The sequence below is a fragment of the Haliotis rubra genome, unplaced genomic scaffold (assembly GCF_003918875.1).
Source record: "Haliotis rubra isolate DU_JTF1 unplaced genomic scaffold, ASM391887v1 Scf56, whole genome shotgun sequence".
Taxonomy (NCBI): Eukaryota; Metazoa; Mollusca; class Gastropoda; order Lepetellida; family Haliotidae; genus Haliotis; species Haliotis rubra.
Genome location: NW_025767257.1, coordinates 1,044,392 through 1,064,794, shown reverse-complemented (window position 1 = coordinate 1,064,794; position 20,403 = coordinate 1,044,392). Strand labels below are relative to the sequence as shown.

At 37.9% G+C, this 20,403-nt stretch overlaps 1 protein-coding gene across 1 annotated transcript; it reads left to right on the top strand.

Annotated features, from left to right (window-relative positions):
• Positions 1–235: 235 nt before the first annotated feature.
• On the top strand, positions 236–15,193 carry LOC124253982. The gene is made up of 6 exons (XM_046687836.1): positions 236–278; positions 1,705–1,820; positions 1,918–2,119; positions 2,480–2,889; positions 14,087–14,096; positions 14,658–15,193. Exons 1-6 carry the CDS (start codon positions 236–238, stop codon positions 15,191–15,193), a joined length of 1,317 nt encoding a protein of 438 aa, XP_046543792.1.
• Positions 15,194–20,403: the final 5,210 nt, after the last annotated feature.

Below are 20,403 nucleotides of genomic sequence, written 5' to 3'. Positions count from 1 at the left end.
GTATGACGTTAACAAGAATCCTTAAGACATCACATAAACATCAATAACCGAGCACAGTGTCAATCACTGGCGAAACCTCCACCAGCTGCAACAACATACAGCCTCGACCCTGTGTCTCATTGACTGTGTCAGACGTTGAATTTGACGTTGAGGTATTGCGTTACATTTTTTATCGAGGGCTTGTTACATGAGACTTTGTACTGGAGGATCTCTCTTGTGTGTTCTACGACCCATAATGTCCAAAAGATGCTCTATTGGATGCGAGATCTGGACTCATGGTGGGCCAAGGTGGAATTGATACTTCTTCTAAGAAATCCCCAACAGCACGTACATGATGTGGCTTGTATTGTCGTACACGAAGACTGGTCTTGTGTGCACAGGATGGCCATCGAAATGTGGTACAACAACCCTGTCTGGGATGTCAGTGATGTACCGTTGTCCATATAGATTTTGTCTAATGTCGCGAGGTCAAATTTACAGTCATCTGAAAGGTAGCAACAATGCACCCTCGTCAAACGTTACTTGCTTCAATATATTCCGACAAACACAAACTCTGCCATCAGTTATGATCAAAAGAATCATACAAACGAACATGATTTTGATATGAATATATATAGCTATGTGGGGGTTGAAATCATTGGTGTGTCTTTTATAGATACACTTTTTATTGAGTATAAATGGATCCATTGATATACTCCAGATAGACCAGAAGTCGTCTGTACATCACGAAAAGGTTCAATGCTCTCCTGGCAGAAGGAAACGTACTTTGCAAAAAGTTAGGAGATTTTGAGGTGAAACTACTGGAAGGTCAACTAATTTCGTGAAGTAAAAGTACGTTTGTTATGTGGCAAGAAGAAATCCGAAGAAAGTCCACAGCTTATTGCACGCTATTTGAATCAGAGGCATTAGTTATACAGGGAATAACTGCACGGGAATAACCGACCTTGGGAAAATGTCATGTGTTCTGACGAATCGTGACTCTTGATTTCAAAGACCGAAGGAATCGTGTAGGAGACCCATCGGGTGGGTCCATAAGGGTGTGTGGCCGATATCACAGTATGTTCATAATATTGCTTTAAGATGTATCGATCTAGTTCAGGATAATCATAGACATTCCTCCATGAAGGTGTGTATATTCCTATCATTATGTGCTATGTGTTCCTATAAAGGGAAGTCTTTAGTCTAACAACGTTTTGGACAATCGTCCATGTTAATTCCTCTCGTTAAAGACTTCCTGTTTCTATCAAACCAAGTTGTTAATAGTGAGCATTTATGCCTCTGAATAAAGATAATTTGGCTTCAGGTTGAAGGGATGGGTGTTCAAACCTTGTGGTCAAGCCGGAGACTATTAATGTCAACACTACGCTTTCGTCCGGTGACCTCGGTGCTTGTGCTTGCTGTACTGGGGACAGTGGTGGGATGGACAATGTATTCATTTACTGAGACGATACTACGTGAGTACACAATCTATGGAACCATGTCTATCGACGTGAATTATGTCTTCTCCTAGCAACAATCCCGTTGTTCATCAAATATTGGGTTAACATGGCTGATATCACTGAAATAAACAGTGACGCCAAATAGAAACGACAAAACCCTTTCCACACCCATAAGAAATCTCACCTGAAACACTGTATCATATACATAGGTAACATCAGTACTTTGTATGATTATATTGTGACTTATCTTCACTCTTTTAATCAGATGACTACAAAGGAAGGCCAGCTGCACGATTTGCAAAGGAATTAAGTCATTCAAACATTGCTCCTCTCCCATCCGATGTGAAGGAATTGCACGTTCCATTTTCCGCTTCAAAAAGGGTAAGCCTTTCCACATTAGCCACTCCTGAGTCGAAACATTATAAACATTATCTCGGGACATTTTATAATGTTTAACTGAATGCTCATCTAATTTCAGGACGCCGAAGATATCTATCGGAAGAGACGCGAACATCTCAAATATGTCTGCAATGTTGAAAATATAAAAAGCCAAACTAGAGAAAACTGGGCGGATCAGCTTTGGCACTTCAAACCACTGAACATACTCTACTGTCCCCTGGAGAATCATGATACAGTTACATGGAAGAAGACGTTTGAAATCTGGATGCGGAGTCAGTCCAGTACGAGGTCCAGCTATAACCTGGACTGGAGGCATTTTAAAAGCTCTAAAAGCAGGTTTCCAACATTCCAGAAGACTGAACTACGAAACGAAACATTAATGAAATCCCTGAAAGTAATATACACTCGCGATCCTCACTGGCAGTTATTTGAATATTATGTGAACAATTTTGTTGTGCCAAGTAACGAATCATTACAACTTGGCAAACAGATTATATTGAAACACAAAGAATCTCGGACAAAAGAGGAGCTGATGTGTGGCCATAGTGTTACATTTAAGGAATATACAATGTTCCTCAAGTCAACTAATCAATATTCTTTCTTTGCTGGAACAGTAAACCATTGTGATGTTTGTGGAATAGATTTTGACGTTATTGGAAAAGAGGATACCTTCGAACAAGATACTCTGTATGTGTACAACAAGTTAAAGTCCCCTGACATGGCTTCCGACTTCGAGGACTTCCAGCTGGAATACGACTTCAGCATTATTGAAGGTTACGTTGAAACAGCCTTCACTCGGAAGAATAACATCACCTGTATCAGCACCTACTCGATGTACTTGAGACTGTGGCGCCAGCTACAGATCTGGGGCTACATCAGTAACAATATAACATTCCCATACACCAAGGCAGAAAGTCTTTCATTGGAGTACTCCCAGTTACTGGACGCCACTTTGACGGCATATCAAAAATCAGTTCCCATGTCAAGGTCAAACAGATTTGATGCAATAGGTCAGGCATATTTTGACCTCAACCTGGGCGATTTAGGTGCTGTAAGAAGTCCCTATGTTCTTGATTTCCATCTTTTCAGTTACCCCGACCGACCCGCTGTAATATACTTCAAACAAAGCCCACATTCAAACTTCTCGTACCTGGACATCGTAGAGCATCGTGGATAGCTCAAGGTGCGCTGATAGCGCGAAAGACAACAGTGGTTCCCTTGAGTCCCATCGTCCCTGTAGTGTGCTACCACCTGCGCTACAGTACAAGTGTGTATTCATATCATATAATAGCGTTTTTGCCCGTATCTTTTGGTTTGGATTTGTACATCATCCTTAACCTTTCTGCAATAAAATACTAACTCATTATTGAAAGACATCGTGTCCGTGAAGGAATCACTATGGCTGGAATTGTCACTACTAGGTACCGTAAAATATTTTGGTTACAAGCTGAACTGAAATGACGGATAGAGGGATATTGCCAATAGTCGGTTACTGTATGATCACCCATGTTCATGAGATTAACAGCTTTGGTGGTACGGACCTTGTGACAGTCAGTACAGTTCGTTATACAATCCCCGGGGTTAACTGTGTTTTGTGTCAGTCCTGTTGATAACAAGTATGGTGTTTGTTTAGCACGATAGACACTGTGAACATAATCGATGGCCACATATCACCCAATGAAGGCAGACTGTGACCGCGAAGTGTCACACGCCACTGAAAACAGCTGTGCCGAGAGAGACCGATATTTGTACACTTTAAGAGGATAACGGGGAGTTATGTGCAGCTCGTAAAGATCCAAGTCATAAGTTGACATGCTGTGTGAATCATTGGGTTGATTATCTGCTTATTGTTTGTGTTAAAGAGGAACAGTGTCTATATCATATACCGGCCCTCACCCTGTTGTTTGTGAGTCATTGTGTTCTTCATCTGATTGTTATTTGTGTTAAAGGGTAACGGCGTCTATTTCCAGTACCTGCCCCGACCCTGTTGTTTGTGAGTCATTGTGTTCATCATCTGATTATTATTTGTGTTAAAGGGTAACGGCGTCTATTTCCAGTACCTGCCCTCACCCTGTTGTTTGTGAGTCATTGTGTTCATCATCTGATCTGTGTTATTATTATTTGTGTTAAAGGTTCTCCATCTGATTATTATTTGTGTTAAAGGCGTCTATTTCCAGTACCTGCCCTCACCCTGTTGTTTGTGAGTCATTGTGTTCATCATCTGATTATTATTTGTGTTAAAGGGTAACGGCGTCTATTTCCAGTACCTGCCCTCACCCTGTTGTTTGTGAGTCATTGTGTTCTCCATCTGATTATTATTTGTGTTAAAGGGTAACGGCGTCTATTTCCAGTACCTGCCCTCACCCTGTTGTTTGTGAGTCATGGTGTTCTCCATCTGATTATTATTTGTGTTAAAGGGTAACGGCGTCTATTTCCAGTACCTGCCCTCACCCTGTTGTTTGTGAGTCATGGTGTTCTCCATCTGATTATTATTTGTGTTAAAGGGTAACGGCGTCTATTTCCAGTACCTGCCCTCACCCTGTTGTTTGTGAGTCATGGTGTTCTCCATCTGATTATTATTTGTGTTAAAGGGTAACGGCGTCTATTTCCAGTACCTGCCCTCACCCTGTTGTTTGTGAGTCATTGTGTTCATCATCTGATTATTGTCGATGGGGAACGGTATATTTCCAGTATCTCTGTTCGAACGCCGTTTATATTTCAAGCGTCGTTGATAAGTTGTAAGTAAACTGATACATTGATACAGTTTGAGCAATGTTGAGAATATACATACTTATGTAAAGTTGTGTGCAGAACACATTTACGTGGTGTCTCGAACTGTTATATGTAAGAGTTGGGATTCCGTAATAACAAGTCATTTGTCAACGCCTTCTCACTTATCTATTCAGTGTATCTGTGACACAATTACACCAAGAAGTGAACATATATGTATTCCGTACCAGTATTTAGAAATTGACACTGAGGTGTATGAACAAAGAAAGAACTAATTCATTTTAATTTCAAGACCAATAGAAGATACAAAACAGTTTGAACCCGGTGATGGGTCATTTCAAGCTCCATGACCCGTCCTAGGGAAGAGGAATACTCAACTTGGTGTGTGTTCGACACTGCATCTTTGTACTGTTACGTTCAGATAAATGTCAGTATTTTAATTAGGTCTTCAAGATGTCCATATGTATGGTTCTGGGGTCCTATATCTCATATTTTATAGCTTGAGCAGTTTCACGTAAACTGGATTCTAGTGCTATACATCCATAAACACACTCAGCTGTCGGAGTTACATACCACTATTCAATACACTCACAGCAGTGTTACACGCAGCGTCAGCTGGTCAGTCGAACGAGGGTGTCGGAAGCGCTGTCGAAGCTGTAGTCATTCTGAGACTGTTTATCTACTCCCGATAGACGCAATACGAAACAGCACAGATGGGTATACATGAGTAACACTCGCTGTGTGATTGCATACGTAAAGCCTACTTAAATGTCATTGTGACTATTTGTAGTTACCCTTGGACTACATAGAGGATATTATAGGAGTGCCCATGTCATACCATGTTTACGACACGAGTGCCTAAATGTTGGTATTTCCCGAGCGAGAGCGAGGGATATACCGATATTTAGGCACGAGTGTCGTAAACAAAGTATGATATGGGCACGAATATAATATTCTATTTATTACCGAAGTCGTCCAATTGAGGAAAATAAACCCAAATCTGATTTCGAACACCGGCTGGCTACCCGCCGTCGCCGCATATAGAACGCAACGTCACAGAAGAAACGTGACGTCATGGCCTTGTTCATGACGTCACGTTATCATGCCTAGTGCATCGTATGAAAAATATGAACCACGATATGTTCGCCCTCGTAGGTAATAAAACAGGGTTCGCGAACTAAAGTTTGCAACATAGAAAGGATACACGTACTACCGCCACTGAACTGCAGTAGTGCATGCATGGGGACATTACAGGTGACAGAACTACACAAACAAATAGAACATTATCTCGAATCATTACAACAACATTCGACCTTTAACGTACTGCACCAGCAGCCATTCACAACCACCCCATTGGACAAAGGAGACAGTCATGACGTAATCTTTGTTGTGAGACCTTGATTCTATATGCTGCTATATGGGTTATTCCAACCAAACCTGTTACAGAAAAAACTGATGACAACCACAAAGTCTCGCATCCAATATAACAGAAATACCCGGTGTCGAGTTTGCTAAACGATGTTATATACATATGTGCATAAATTAAGCACCACCCTATATTTTTACCAATTAATTTTGTCTGAAATGAAATTCTCAACTCTTTCCCAAAAATAACCTTTATAATTTCAAAAACGAAAACATCATTGAAATTAACATGTATTTTAATTAGGATAATTGCCTATATGTGAAACAGGTGTTTTTCTGTCCTAAAACAAGTTACCTTATTTTGAAAAGTGAAAGTAATAATTGATTGTTGTGTGGTCTATAGATTCGTTATTTATTGTGAATGGGTGAAAGTTTGTAAACTAAGATTTAGGAAAAGTTACAGTCAAACTAAAAAAAAGGAAAATTGTAAAATGCAGTAAAAGTTGCTTTACAAACAATTAATGTGGCCTTTTTCGGTTTTTGTCAATTAGCAATCTGAATTGTTGGGAAAAGGTCTGAATCTTTGACATTCCGGTTGTTCCTGATTATGCATAATTAAAGCTTACTTGATGTGTAAATGTCATCTTGGTATATAACAGAATTGTTATTTTTAGTCAAAACTTAATTTAATTGTGTAGTTTGAGCAGGAGAGGAATAGTTATTTTGAGTAAAAATTCAGTCCCATCACATTTTCATCAACATATTCTTTCATAAAGAATAGAATAGGTTATGGTATTTGTAAAACTGTCAGTGGATAAAGCTTCTTTAACTACAGGTTGATTAAATTGATGGCAATACTCTAACTTTTCTGAAGCATCACATCTTATTTTCAAAATAGGGTGGTGCTTAATTAATGCACAGATGTATATTTTGCCTTTAAATATTCTTTGTATTTCTTTCTTGTGTTTCGATAATATACATTTATGTTTCCCATTAATGAATTATTCAACTCGTCCTCGTTTGATACTTTTGTTCACTACAACCTGAAGACTCCGTGTAAGCACAATCCATACCTTCCACGCGTGACCTGTGTGTCAATACACCAACTGTAAACCACACATTATAATATGCCCCGCTATGTACTAAAACACTGGTGGCATAATTAACGATTTTTCCGCCTAAGCATTTTACGTTGGTATCCCACTTGAAGATCCCTCGAGCATCATGCTGTTCGAAACATCTGCTACATTGGCTAAACTGTGGATAAGGCGGTTTTGATGTATGAACTGTGAGTCGCTGTGAAAGTAGTACATTTTATGTATCTTGCATAAAAATGACATGTTATCCTTTTAATTTCTTGAGGCATTTCAAAGTTACCTGTGAATATTTCTGTCATCCTCACGCGATAAGCGTTCCCACGACTGCCTAAAGAATTACGAAACTATACTGGATCACCACACACTTCTGATTTTAATATATCTCTTTCCTAACCTTTCTGTTCATGAAATCACTGAACATTGTTACATTTTTGCATCTTTGTTTTTGTGTAAATTAAAATATTGTTAATGGCATAACATGAAGACAGTGTATATAGAAGAAGAAGAGGAGGAAGAAGAAGAAGTATAATTGATGGAAAAATGTACTATATTAGCAAATAATCTTCATAAAATAAACTTAACAGATGTGATTAAGTTCAGCAACTAACTTTAAACGGGCAAATTATTTATCTTTTATTGATTTGAAGAGCTGCATGTACCGCCATATGTGGCCTCCCATAGCGCCCAATATATTGATTGGTGCATACAATGTAATCCTTTCTTGAGGGAAATACCGTACTGAGTACTAGCATTGTTTAGAACAATAACATACATCATATTGACAGTGAAATGATCGACCACTCTCTAGTATAAACTTCCCAGCTGGACACATGTTACAAGCTTAAGCGTAATCTCAAAACACTTGCAAGGCGACGGGTCCAGAAGGTAGGTATATGTAATGTAATTTGGATTTATGTAACTTAATTATTGTAAGTAGGTTTATTATAGGTTTGTCTTTGCGATTTCATCATAAATCCTAACAACTCAAAAGTTAATGTTTAAGAAGGTGTTTGTCGATTCAGTATTAGGGTGAATGTGTCAAAAGTAAAAGTGTGCCTAATATTGTGGCTAGCTAGACATACTTGTTGATAAAATCTCAACACAAGGACACAGTGCCAAGGTAATCAAAGGTAGAACTTTCGACTGAAGGGGATTAAGATGTGTGAACAATCGTTACTTTTTCAATAACTGTCTACTTATAAATTTCAAATTTAATAACTTCCCTGTTGCAGATATATATACAGACATCATTTCATAGTGGTTGTTATATATACTTTCAAAAAGAATACAGAAATGCATCATGAGAATGTTGATTTTGTGTATTCGGGAAACTTTCAATACAAATGCAATATTCCATATTGAACAATATTAGTCAAATGTTCGTTGAATGGTGTAGAGCGCAACCATTTGCAACTTTTGTAGCTTCACGCAGTACTTGCACGAAAATGTCATGGAAATGAAACTAGAAGTGGTATGGAAATGTGACAACACTGTGCTGTGTCAATGAAACTAGAAGTGGCATGCATGTGCAAGTTGTGACAACACTGTGCTGTGTCAATGAAACTAGAAGTGGTATGCATGTGCAAGTTGTGACAACACTGTGCTGTGTCAATGAAACTAGAAGTGGCATGCATGTGCAAGTTGTGACAACACTGTGCTGTGTCAATGAAACTAGAAGTGGTATGCATGTGCAAGTTGTGACAACACTGTGCTGTGTCAATGAAACTAGAAGTGTATGCATGTGCAAGTTGTGACAACACTGTGCTGTGACAATGAAACGTCAAATGTCAGTCAACATTTTGTCGGACGTTTGTTGACTTATTTGAAGTGGGGAAATGCCGACTCTAAATGCGGCCAATCGCAATAGAAAGTCTTAATGAACACTTCCAGTCAGAGCACCCCCGTGTACTCGTTCATGACTGCAGTATACCCACCTGAATTTGAACCAAGGTCACCACACCTACACAAGATCGCTGCATGTGGATCCGTCATGAGCGTAATCCCCATTCCACTGCTACCGAGACTGTTGGATAGGAGTTGCTTTGATTGGGGTATTGGGCCAAACAATCAGGAATCGTCTACGTCAGATAGGGGTGAGTTTAGTTTTACGCCGCACTCAGCAATATTCCAGCTATATGGCGTGCGTCAGATAGGAACTCAGAAGAGAAGTTAGGTATTTGTATTAAGACGTTCACATCCAAGACAACATATCCTGCTTATCAGGAAGAATGGAGGACAATTCCTCAGGACACACCCCGTAGATTTATGCAGTCAGCAGCAGTTATGCGAACACACAGTGGTCACACCAGGAAGTGATCGGAACATCCGTCCTGGACGTACAGTACTGCTATTATGTCCACAGAACATATGCCTATCACCATGCTGAGTTTTATCCTAGTATCACCCAATCGAAATGAAATCTGTAACTGACCAGGGCAATCCAATCAACAGACGAGTTTCTTGTTTGAAGAGTGTACAATATATGTACCTTTCCATTCGTTTCCTTATATTAGTTTACTTTCGTACTTTACTTTGAACACAAGCCAGTTTGCTGCTACTGATTCAGTATACATATATTTTCGCTGCTTTTTATATACTCATTCTAAGAATGCTGCTCTTTGCAAGTCTAATATTTAATCTTAACACAAATTATTTTTATGTGTCTTTGTAGCAGTTGAATCGCAACTGAGGTTGAGTTTACATGTATATGAATCTCCGAAACTACGAATTTCAAGACTGAGGCAATAGAGCGAGTGACAAGACAAGACGTACAAAATAAAGGTAAAGTAAAATCTCCAGAGTGCTATATGTGTTCCAAATCTCCACCCTCAACCAGCAAGATAGCGCCTAGAAAAAATAGAAAATGAAAAATAAATAGATATTACCGACAGCCTAGAAAATTCATAAGACTTTGAAATCTGATTTCAATTTAACCTCATGATTTACAGATGTTTAATATTTCAAATTCATAGTGACACCATGTTAAATAGTCTGAATACGAATACTTGTATTTTAACTAATCAGTGTAGTATCGAATATTGTTTTTCATTTTGTACTAATACGCAGATTAATGAAACAATTCTAGTGACACTAAACTTATTTTTATATTTTGATATCAGTGTATGTACATTTGGAAAGGTTTCTGGTGCAAATGATGATACGCTTGGTTGGAAGCAGCAGAAGATGCATTTCATTGATCTGTCATTGTCCGAAGTCAGTTGTCCTCCTGCTGATGGGCGTGGCTGTCCTTCTGGCGACTTACATGGTAGATTGTGAGTTGTTTTCATTCAGACAAACATGTATCCTTTGAAGAACGACTTAGCTATGAATGTGTAAGTCCGTCGGGTTCAAGGTGAACAAGTGCGGGGTCATATTACTACGACCATGTGTCGTGTGTTTTATGGAGATATCGAGGTATAATTCAACCATGGCATACCCATGTAGATGTCCCTATACATTTAACGTAGTCTTACCTCCCTTCTTTCATCGATAACAGAAATGCCTTTATAATGTACCATGTATCGGGTAAATATATTGAAACATCTAAACTCAGAATGAAAGTCTAATGAACATATCTACAGGTAAAAGATAACGTAGAATAGAACATCCAAGGTAAACGAGCTATACCTTCTTTCAAAGAGTCCTCCAATATTGTGATATTGCACTTTAGATGCAAACATATTAACGTCACAATCTGTGCCAAATCCCAGCCAGTTGCTTTTCATCTACTAAGAAATTCTACATAGTGACCAAGCCTACTATCCTTTACATATAGACCCACTAGAATAGATCAGATTTGCTGATGTGTTAAACTTTCTGTTAAAGATCGTTACAGTCCCAACGTGGTGGACCACGTGGGTTTGCCACAGTTACTTGGAACTACGACTTCAAGAATTCAAACGCTGCCTTCAGCTGATCAGTTTTCGGATGAACCAGTTCACAGCATACAATATAAGGTGCGCAATTCACACACAAATATATTGAAACACTCAATAATGCCATACATGTTTACATCTGTGTTGTGGAATGTGGAATGTATGAAGAGACGTGAGTGCGCAAAGTCAAGTACGGGAATACGAGAATGTAAAATTGATGTAATCCAAAAAAAAGGTTAAAGCTTTCCAATATTCCAAAAATTGCTGCTATAAACGGTGGTCATTGTGCCATTCTAATTGATCAAACGCATAATTACGGATCACTATGTTGGATCTTCATGCATAGATGTAAACATGAAACCTAACACTCCGGGCTCCTTCAATTCTAGTTTAAAGTTTCTAGGCTCTGAAGCATGTAGACGGTTTCACTGGTCTCTGTATTTTGAAACAGTTGGGTAAACCAGTGCCAGATAATTGGCTGTTCACTGAACGAGTAATAAGTAAAACGTCTATAAATTTCAACTTGACCCAATTCCGCGAATTTGATTTTCCATTTCCAGAAATTCCTTGATTGTATTCCGGATTGTGGCTAATCTTAAGGCAGCGACTCGTTGATGCATTTGCTGGACCCCAAACTCTCTCGCTCTCTCTTTTTGAACAAACATTTATGGAGAGTATTGATGTGTTCATGATAGAAACTTGTAACACAGATACATGTTCAGAACGTCGCTGTTTACTTTAACGATTGATATTCATCTTCTCTCTTTCTCAGTCGATATCAAATGGCTGTGTTTTACCACATCTTTAATATAAGGACAAATAGAAGCACTTATCACTTTCTCATTTATCACCCAGGTTTTGTTACAGCACACTTCATATGGTCCATATGGTCATAAGGTTTCATTTATCAGTGAATACATATAACACCAGTACTTTGACCATACCTATCATTTATCAGTGAATACATATAACACCAGTACTTTGACCATACCTATCATTTATCAGTGAATACATATAACACCAGTACTTTGACCATACCTATCATTTATCAGTGAATACATATAACACCAGTACTTTGACCATACCTATCATTTATCAGTGAATACATATAACACCAGTACTTTGACCATACCTATCATTTATCAGTGAATACATATAACACCAGTACTTTGACCATACCTATCATTTATCAGTGAATACATATAACACCAGTACTTTGACCATACCTATCATTTATCAGTGAATACATATAACACCAGTACTTTGACCATACCTATCATTTATCAGTGAATACATATAACACCAGTACTTTGACCATACCTATCATTTATCAGTGAATACATATAACACCAGTACTTTGACCATACCTATCATTTATCAGTGAATACATATAACACCAGTACTTTGACCATACCTATCATTTATCAGTGAATACATATAACACCAGTACTTTGACCATACCTATCATTTATCAGTGAATACATATAACACCAGTACTTTGACCATACCTATCATTTATCTTTGACCATACCTATCATTTTATCAGTGAATACATATAACACCAGTACTTTGACCATACCTATCATTTATCAGTGAATACATATAACACCAGTACTTTGACCATACCTATCATTTATCAGTGAATACATATAACACCAGTACTTTGACCATACCTATCATTTATCAGTGAATACATATAACACCAGTACTTTGACCATACCTATCATTTATCAGTGAATACATATAACACCAGTATAACACCAGACCATACCTATCATTTATCAGTGAATACATAACAACACCAGTACTTTGACCATACCTATCATTTATCAGTGAATACATATAACACCAATACTTTGACCATACCTATCATTTATCAGTGAATACATATATAACACCAGTACTTTGACCATACCTATCATTTATCAGTGAATACATATAACACCAGTACTTTGACCATACCTATCATTTATCAGTGAATACATATAACACCAGTACTTTGACCATACCTATCATTTATCAGTGAATACATATAACACCAGTACTTTGACCATACCTATCATTTATCAGTGAATACATATAACACCCAGTACTTTGACCATACCTATACCTGAATACATCATACTTTATCAGTGAATACATATAACACCAGTACTTTGACCATACCTATCATTTATCAGTGAATACATATAACACCAGTACTTTGACCATACCTATCATTTATCAGTGAATACATATAACACCAGTACTTTGACCATACCTATCATTTATCAGTGAATACATATTTGACACCCATCATTTATCACCATACCTATCATTTCATCAGTGAATACATATAACACCAGTACTTTGACCATACCTATCATTTATCAGTGAATACTTTGACCATACCTATCATTTATCATTTATCAGTGAATACATATAACACCAGTACTTTGACCATACCTATCATTTATCAGTGAATACATATAACACCAGTACTTTGACCATACCTATCATTTATCAGTGAATACATATAACACCAGTACTTTGACCATACCTATCATTTATCAGTGAATACATATAACACCAGTACTTTGACCATACCTATCATTTATCAGTGAATACATATAACACCAGTACTTTGACCATACCTATCATTTATCAGTGAATACATATAACACCAGTACTTTGACCATACCTATCATTTATCAGTGAATACATATAACACCAGTACTTTGACCATACCTATCATTTATCAGTGAATACATATAACACCAGTACTTTGACCATACCTATCATTTACCTATCAGTGAATACATATAACACCAGTACTTTGACCATACCTATCATTTATCAGTGAATACATATAACACCAGTACTTTGACCATACCTATCATTTATCAGTGAATACATATAACACCAGTACTTTGACCATACCTATCATTTATCAGTGAATACATATAACACCAGTACTTTGACCATACCTATCATTTATCAGTGAATACATATAACACCAGTACTTTGACCATTTACCTATAACACCAGTGCTTTGACATTTCATTTATCAGTGAATACATATAACACCAGTACTTTGACTTATCATTTATTACCAGTACTTTGACCATACCTATCATTTATCAGTGAAAGTATATAGCACTAGTACTTTGACTATACCTACTATCATATTGGTATGTTCCAGGCGGACTTAGGTAAATTGTACCTGAGAAGGCGAAAACACATTGAATATGTATGTAATGCTGCAGAACTGAGAAACCAAGCGAGAGAGAAATCAGCGGATCAGCTTTTGCACTTCAAACCACTGAACATACTCTACTGTCCCCTGGAGAATCACGATACGGTTACATGGAAGAAGACGTTTGAAATCTGGATGCGAAGTCAGTCCAGTACGAGGTCCAGCTATAACCTGGACTGGATGCATTTTAAAAGCTCCAAGGAAAAGACAGTGACGGGAGAAGGAAAACAAACAGAAACATTTATGGACATGTTCAACTCATCCCTGAAAGTAATATACAGTCGTGATCCTTACTGGCAGTTGTTTGAATATTATGTGAACAATTTTGTTGTGCCAAGTAACGAATCATTACAACTTGGCAAACAGATTACATTGAAACACAAAGAATCTCTGACAAAAGACGAACTGATGTGTGGCCAAAATGTTTCTTTTGTAGAATTCACACAGTTCGTAATTTCGTCGAAGCGAAATACTTCTTTTGCTGGAACAGTAAACCATTGTGATGTTTGTGGAATAGATTTTGACGTTATTGGAAAAGAGGATACCTTCGAACAAGATACTCTGTATGTGTACAACAAGTTAAAGTCTCCTGACATGGCTTCCGACTTCGAGGACTTCCAGCTGGAATACGACTTCAGCATTATTGAAGGTTACGTTGAAACAGCCTTCACTCGGAAGAATAACATCACCTGTATCAGCACCTACTCGATGTACTTGAGACTGTGGCGCCAGCTACAGATCTGGGGCTACATCAGTAACAATATAACATTCCCATACACCAAGGCAGAAAGTCTTTCATTGGAGTACTCCCAGTTACTGGACGCCGCTTTGACGGCATATCAAAAATCCGTTCCCATGTCAAGGTCAAATAGATTTGATGCCATTGCACAGGCGTACCACGTCTTAAGTTTGTCCGAGTTAAATGTTCTAAGGGCACTTTATGCGGATGACTTCTATCTGTTCGACTACAATGATCGGCCAGGGCTCGTCTATTTCAAGCAAGCGCCCCAGTCAGGGTTTTCTTACTTTGATGTAATTGTAAAACAGGAGTAGCTATGTCATCAGTTTTTCTCTGAAGACAAATTGTTTACCTCAAGACCGTGTTGTTTTTGTTGGTACACAATGTCAGTGCGCTGTTTAAGCGCCCGTACTTGTACCACACACGTACGTACACACATAGACGTACGTACACGCACGCACACGCACGCACGCACGCACGCACACTCACATGAACAAATGGCTTCACGCACCTCTGGTCTTGGTCTTGGTATATAGTAAGATGTGTGAGATAATGGAGACATAACCTTGCTCTTTATATAGTCTTTAAACATAGTCTTTAAACATTCCAGATTACATTTTATTCCTAAGTCTTCTAAAATATCAAAATATCGAAATTTCCATACCCTGCTCACATTAGAAAACAATACAGTGTTGACAACTGATTATTGTTGAGAAATAGTGTAATATACATGTATATATTGTAACATTTCTTGACAATAAAACTGACTGCCACATAACAACAGACATCATTTGTAACATACCTGGGAACTCCGCCAACAATGAACTTTCCATGCACATTTAGTGCTGAACATTCATGGACAATCGTACAAAACTTAATTTGATTAGTACTGTCAATGATAAACGCTTATGAACAATCATTGAACAATTCAACAATGGAAATATACAACGTTAAAACAATTAACTATTAATTCAATGATGAACAGACATGGACAACCAACAGTGAACCTGTTAAGCACATTCAGTGATAAACATGCTTGGTAAATCATTCAAAAAGGAACATGTTATATCCATGTAATGTTGGACAACAACTTACAACCCTACAATGAACTTGCTATACACATTCAATGATGAACACACATGGACAACCATTCAACAGTGAACTTGTAATGCACATGTGGTGATAGACATGCATGGGAATTCATTCAACAATGAAAATGTCATGCACAGGCAATATGCAACATACATGGCTAAGAAATCAGATTAAGGTACTGCATATATATTCACAGTTGCTCATATATACGCGAGGATTCGTTCCGAGTTAAGTGGTTTTCTAAAGGAAGGTTATGACATATGAGAAAATATTTCAGAAAATGCCTCTGGACAGTTTTGCCAAGGGTATCACGGCCCATGGACTGGATCTCCACGGGGGAGTAAATGTCTTATACACATACCTTAACTATATATATTGAATATTGACGGTGGTCACGCAATCAGGTTTGACGTTTGAAAGTGATAGCACGCCCAGATTTTATCTCCATTTCATCTTCGATAAAGAGTTGTAGAATGACATCGATATGTCTTAGGGACAAACTTATCACAGGTTGTGTCAGCAGATGATCCCCAAGTCAGTAAGTGACTACAGCAAGAGGAATACCTAATCAGCTTATGAACCATAAGGCAAGGGCAAGTCCACAAATAAGGACACGTGGCACAACATGTAGACCTGATGTTAACCGTTATTCGTTCAACCGTTCTATCACGCTTTAACCCTTTAAACTGGCATAATCCACAGTAAAGGTTATTCTAAACACGGCTTTAAAATTACTAATGTAGTTTGAAGGTTTCCTTTTCATTAAGGTATACAGTTTATTACTGTTCACAATATCGCCCCGTTATGTATCACCCAATGAACTCAATGTCCTGAGTCCTTAGTCTTGTCGCGTTGAGAGTTAAATAAGCATAATCTAGAATCTGTTCATGCTAAACACTAAGGTAGGATATTAGAAAACATACTTCAGGTTGTAGAGGTGAGTACATTATGAATTCATCGCGTACGAGTATAAAAGTCAATGTATTCCTACATACGACGAAAAACACATAGATAAAAATCTGGACAAGTTCACTCACCAATGCTTCACCTTAACAATATGACATGCATATCCTTAGTGTGCATTTCAATGACTATATATGTATGACTGAATTTCAGGAATCATGGCGCTCATACAAAGGTGTCTGCTGAAACTTTATGTACTTCTTGGAATTGTATGTGTTGGTCTGGTGCTACATGCATTTATGAATAATTATCTTGAAACAAAGCCTGCCTCGACATTGGGTGAGTACTGCGTGTCTTAATGTCATGTTTAGTGTTTACAGTTTCGGTTGTAAAGACATTGTAAAATAATGATTGTAGTTTTGTTTCTTGTACAGAGGCATGTAGTTGTCTGGCATGTGTATACACTAAGACATGTTGGCAGGGTCACAATGGAGTGTACCACTGGAAGACAGAATATCCATACAATCATCACGATAGATAATCTTGATAGGGTTCAACACCTTCACGAACAATACAGTTGTGACTTATTGAATATTAGTGGGTATATCGTGATTATAGCCAAGGATATTTCGTCCATTTTAGTGGAAAAGGATTCCCGGAATAACCAATTTTGTGTGTTATGAACTAATATAAAGATCGTTGTATTCCCTGTGTACTTCAGTATAACTACATGGCCGTATGTGTGATACCTCCGCGTATTTGTCAAATAAATCTCCTCTCCAAACTATAGTGCTGTGGTACTGTTAACAGTACCCCCATGTAATGACAATATATACTCGTGGAAACGAATACGGGAACACATGAAAGTACTACTGTTCCTTTATTCTTTTCCAGGTTTCTTCACAAGGTATGTATTGCACTGTGAGTGAAATTCTGGAAATACATATAGGAACACCTGTACTAACATGAATTCTCTTATTCGTTTCTATGAGTATATCACCTAAAGTGTGTGCCACATATCTTCATTGTACATCTCTTTGATACCCGTATGAGTGTGTGACTGAATTGAGGTCACTGCCGCTTTGAACATGGTATTTGTTGATTTTGACAAAATACTTTAGTCAGGTGAATCTGTTCTAGCAACCCGTCATCACTTCCAGGCAAAGGCAATGACCCAGAGAACAGCACAGCCAGAGACAATGTTCAATGCACTGCTGAGTACAACGGAAGAACCCTTACTTGTATGTCCCGTGTTGAAGGTTCTCCAAATTCCTGAATTTCAGAAAAAATGTTGATCAGTAAACATAAATAATACAATACAAGTAAGAGTAATTGTTGATTTTATGAAGGCAATATTGAGCTCTCGGACACAAAATTGTAACTTACAACCAATCAAATACAAGAGTAAAATCGTCCCAAAATACATAACTGTTCCTTGACATGGTCTTCCTATCTTCTGAAGTCATCCCTTACAACACTTGTCACCTGAGAATGAACAGATTCTCAAGCAAACTTTTCTCTACCACATGCCATGTCGCTATTGCAAGAACATGCAATGGCATCAGAAACATGTTGTCCTATGTGTCATTTTATCTAAACAATATTTATCTTCAGAATGACGCTGACCTGAACTACACAAAACGTCGCGACCACATCAGATATGTATGCGACAATATTGAGAAAAAAACTACGAAGAAACCGGTTGACACAACGGCCGTTTTAGCATCCCAACTCTGGCATATCCCTTCTCTGGATATCATCTACTGTCCTCTGAATGAGGATGATGTGCCATCATGGACCCATAACCTTGACATATGGCTGCAGGATGAAAATTACCGTCGCTCACGTTCTAATACCAATTCCAAAATGATAGAGGGTGTTCACGGAAAATATCTCTGGCATACAGAAATGGAACTTCAGAACGCCCTGAAGACATCCTTAAAGGTTTTCTTTTCAGAAAATCCTTACTGGCAGCTATTCAGGTTTTACGTGAATAACTTCCTCAGTCCTAGTAAACAGTACCTCGAAATTGGTAAAGAAATTATTTCAAAGTTTAAAGAATCCCCTTCCTTAAAGAACAAACAATGTGGACATAACGTTACTTTTCAAGAGTTCGCTCGCTTCGTCAAATCAACACCATACAACAGGAAGTGGGCAGGCATAATTCCAAAGTGTGATCTGTGTTCTGTCCGCTATGACATTGTAGGGAAAGAAGAATCCTTTCTACAAGATATGGCTAATTTGTATAGCATGATCAGACCTGATAGGCCAGTACCACATTTAAGTGACATTCAATCTCGCTACGACCGATATGAAATTGAAAGCATTGTAAGGAGGGCATTTGCGAGGAAGAATGAGATTGTCTGTTTAAGTGATCATTCTATTTTAAGAAGAATGTGGAGACAGCTGCAAATATGGGGATATATTTCAATAGGAATGAAATATCCATACAGTGCAAGACAGAGCAAGAAGATTGAATATCCGGTAATGCTGAATAAGGTGTTAAGAGCCTATGACGAATCAAGGAACATTACATCATATAACAAAATAGATGCATTCACATTAGCGTTTCACCAACTGACATTCAATGACGTGGACCAAGTCAGGAGGATTTACAGGAATGATTTCATCTACATGGCTGAAAATGATCATCCCGCGAGAGTATTTTTCAAGCAGGGCCCCAAACCAGAATTTGAATATTTTGATGTTATTTCCTCGTACTGACCTAACCATTAAGGGTATTTGAGAGATGCATCGAATTAATTGCTCTAAAATCTTATCTATCATTACATTTGAGACTCCAACCCTCTTGTCAGTGTGTTATAAACCATGCGTTTGTCGAGGATCGCGTTAGGGATAATGTGTACTTTTCTTTGAAACATCTCTCACGAATTCGACATTATGCTCAATAAACTTTCGTAATATCCCGTATAGATTATAGGTTATGTATATGTATATATATTTGTTTGTTAGCAAATGTATATTATCAATAAACCCTAATGTGTTTGCATATTTGAAACAAAGAATTTTTAATAGATATAAAAACATTAAAAATACACATGCAATGGACAGAGTGTAGTAAAGTAAGAGTTAAGCATAAATCCAACGTGTGACAGTACGTATTTTATACAGAAATCCGACTGAATAAGTTAATGTCTCAATTCAGCATTTAGGGTAAGGTCAGTCTTGCACTGTAGGCAATGTTTAACATTAACAAGATACAATGGTCTAATGTCGCAAGATGAATTCAGGGTGCCACCTTTACGTGGTTGTTACCGACTATTTTCGTTTGCGATGATTTGTTACACGAGTTTATAAATATTTGGATATTATGGTTTGAGTACAACAACTGAGGTTGATCGCACTGACATATTCTGTGATCAATAACTTCGGCTACCATGAAGGAGTTAGTGTTGTTATGTCATTGTAGAGTGGACAGAAACATATCATGAGTTACACCTTGTGGCCGCGAAATGTATTTTTGTTTTCAATCCGTTTTGATATTCTAAAGTACATGCAAATGCGTTCG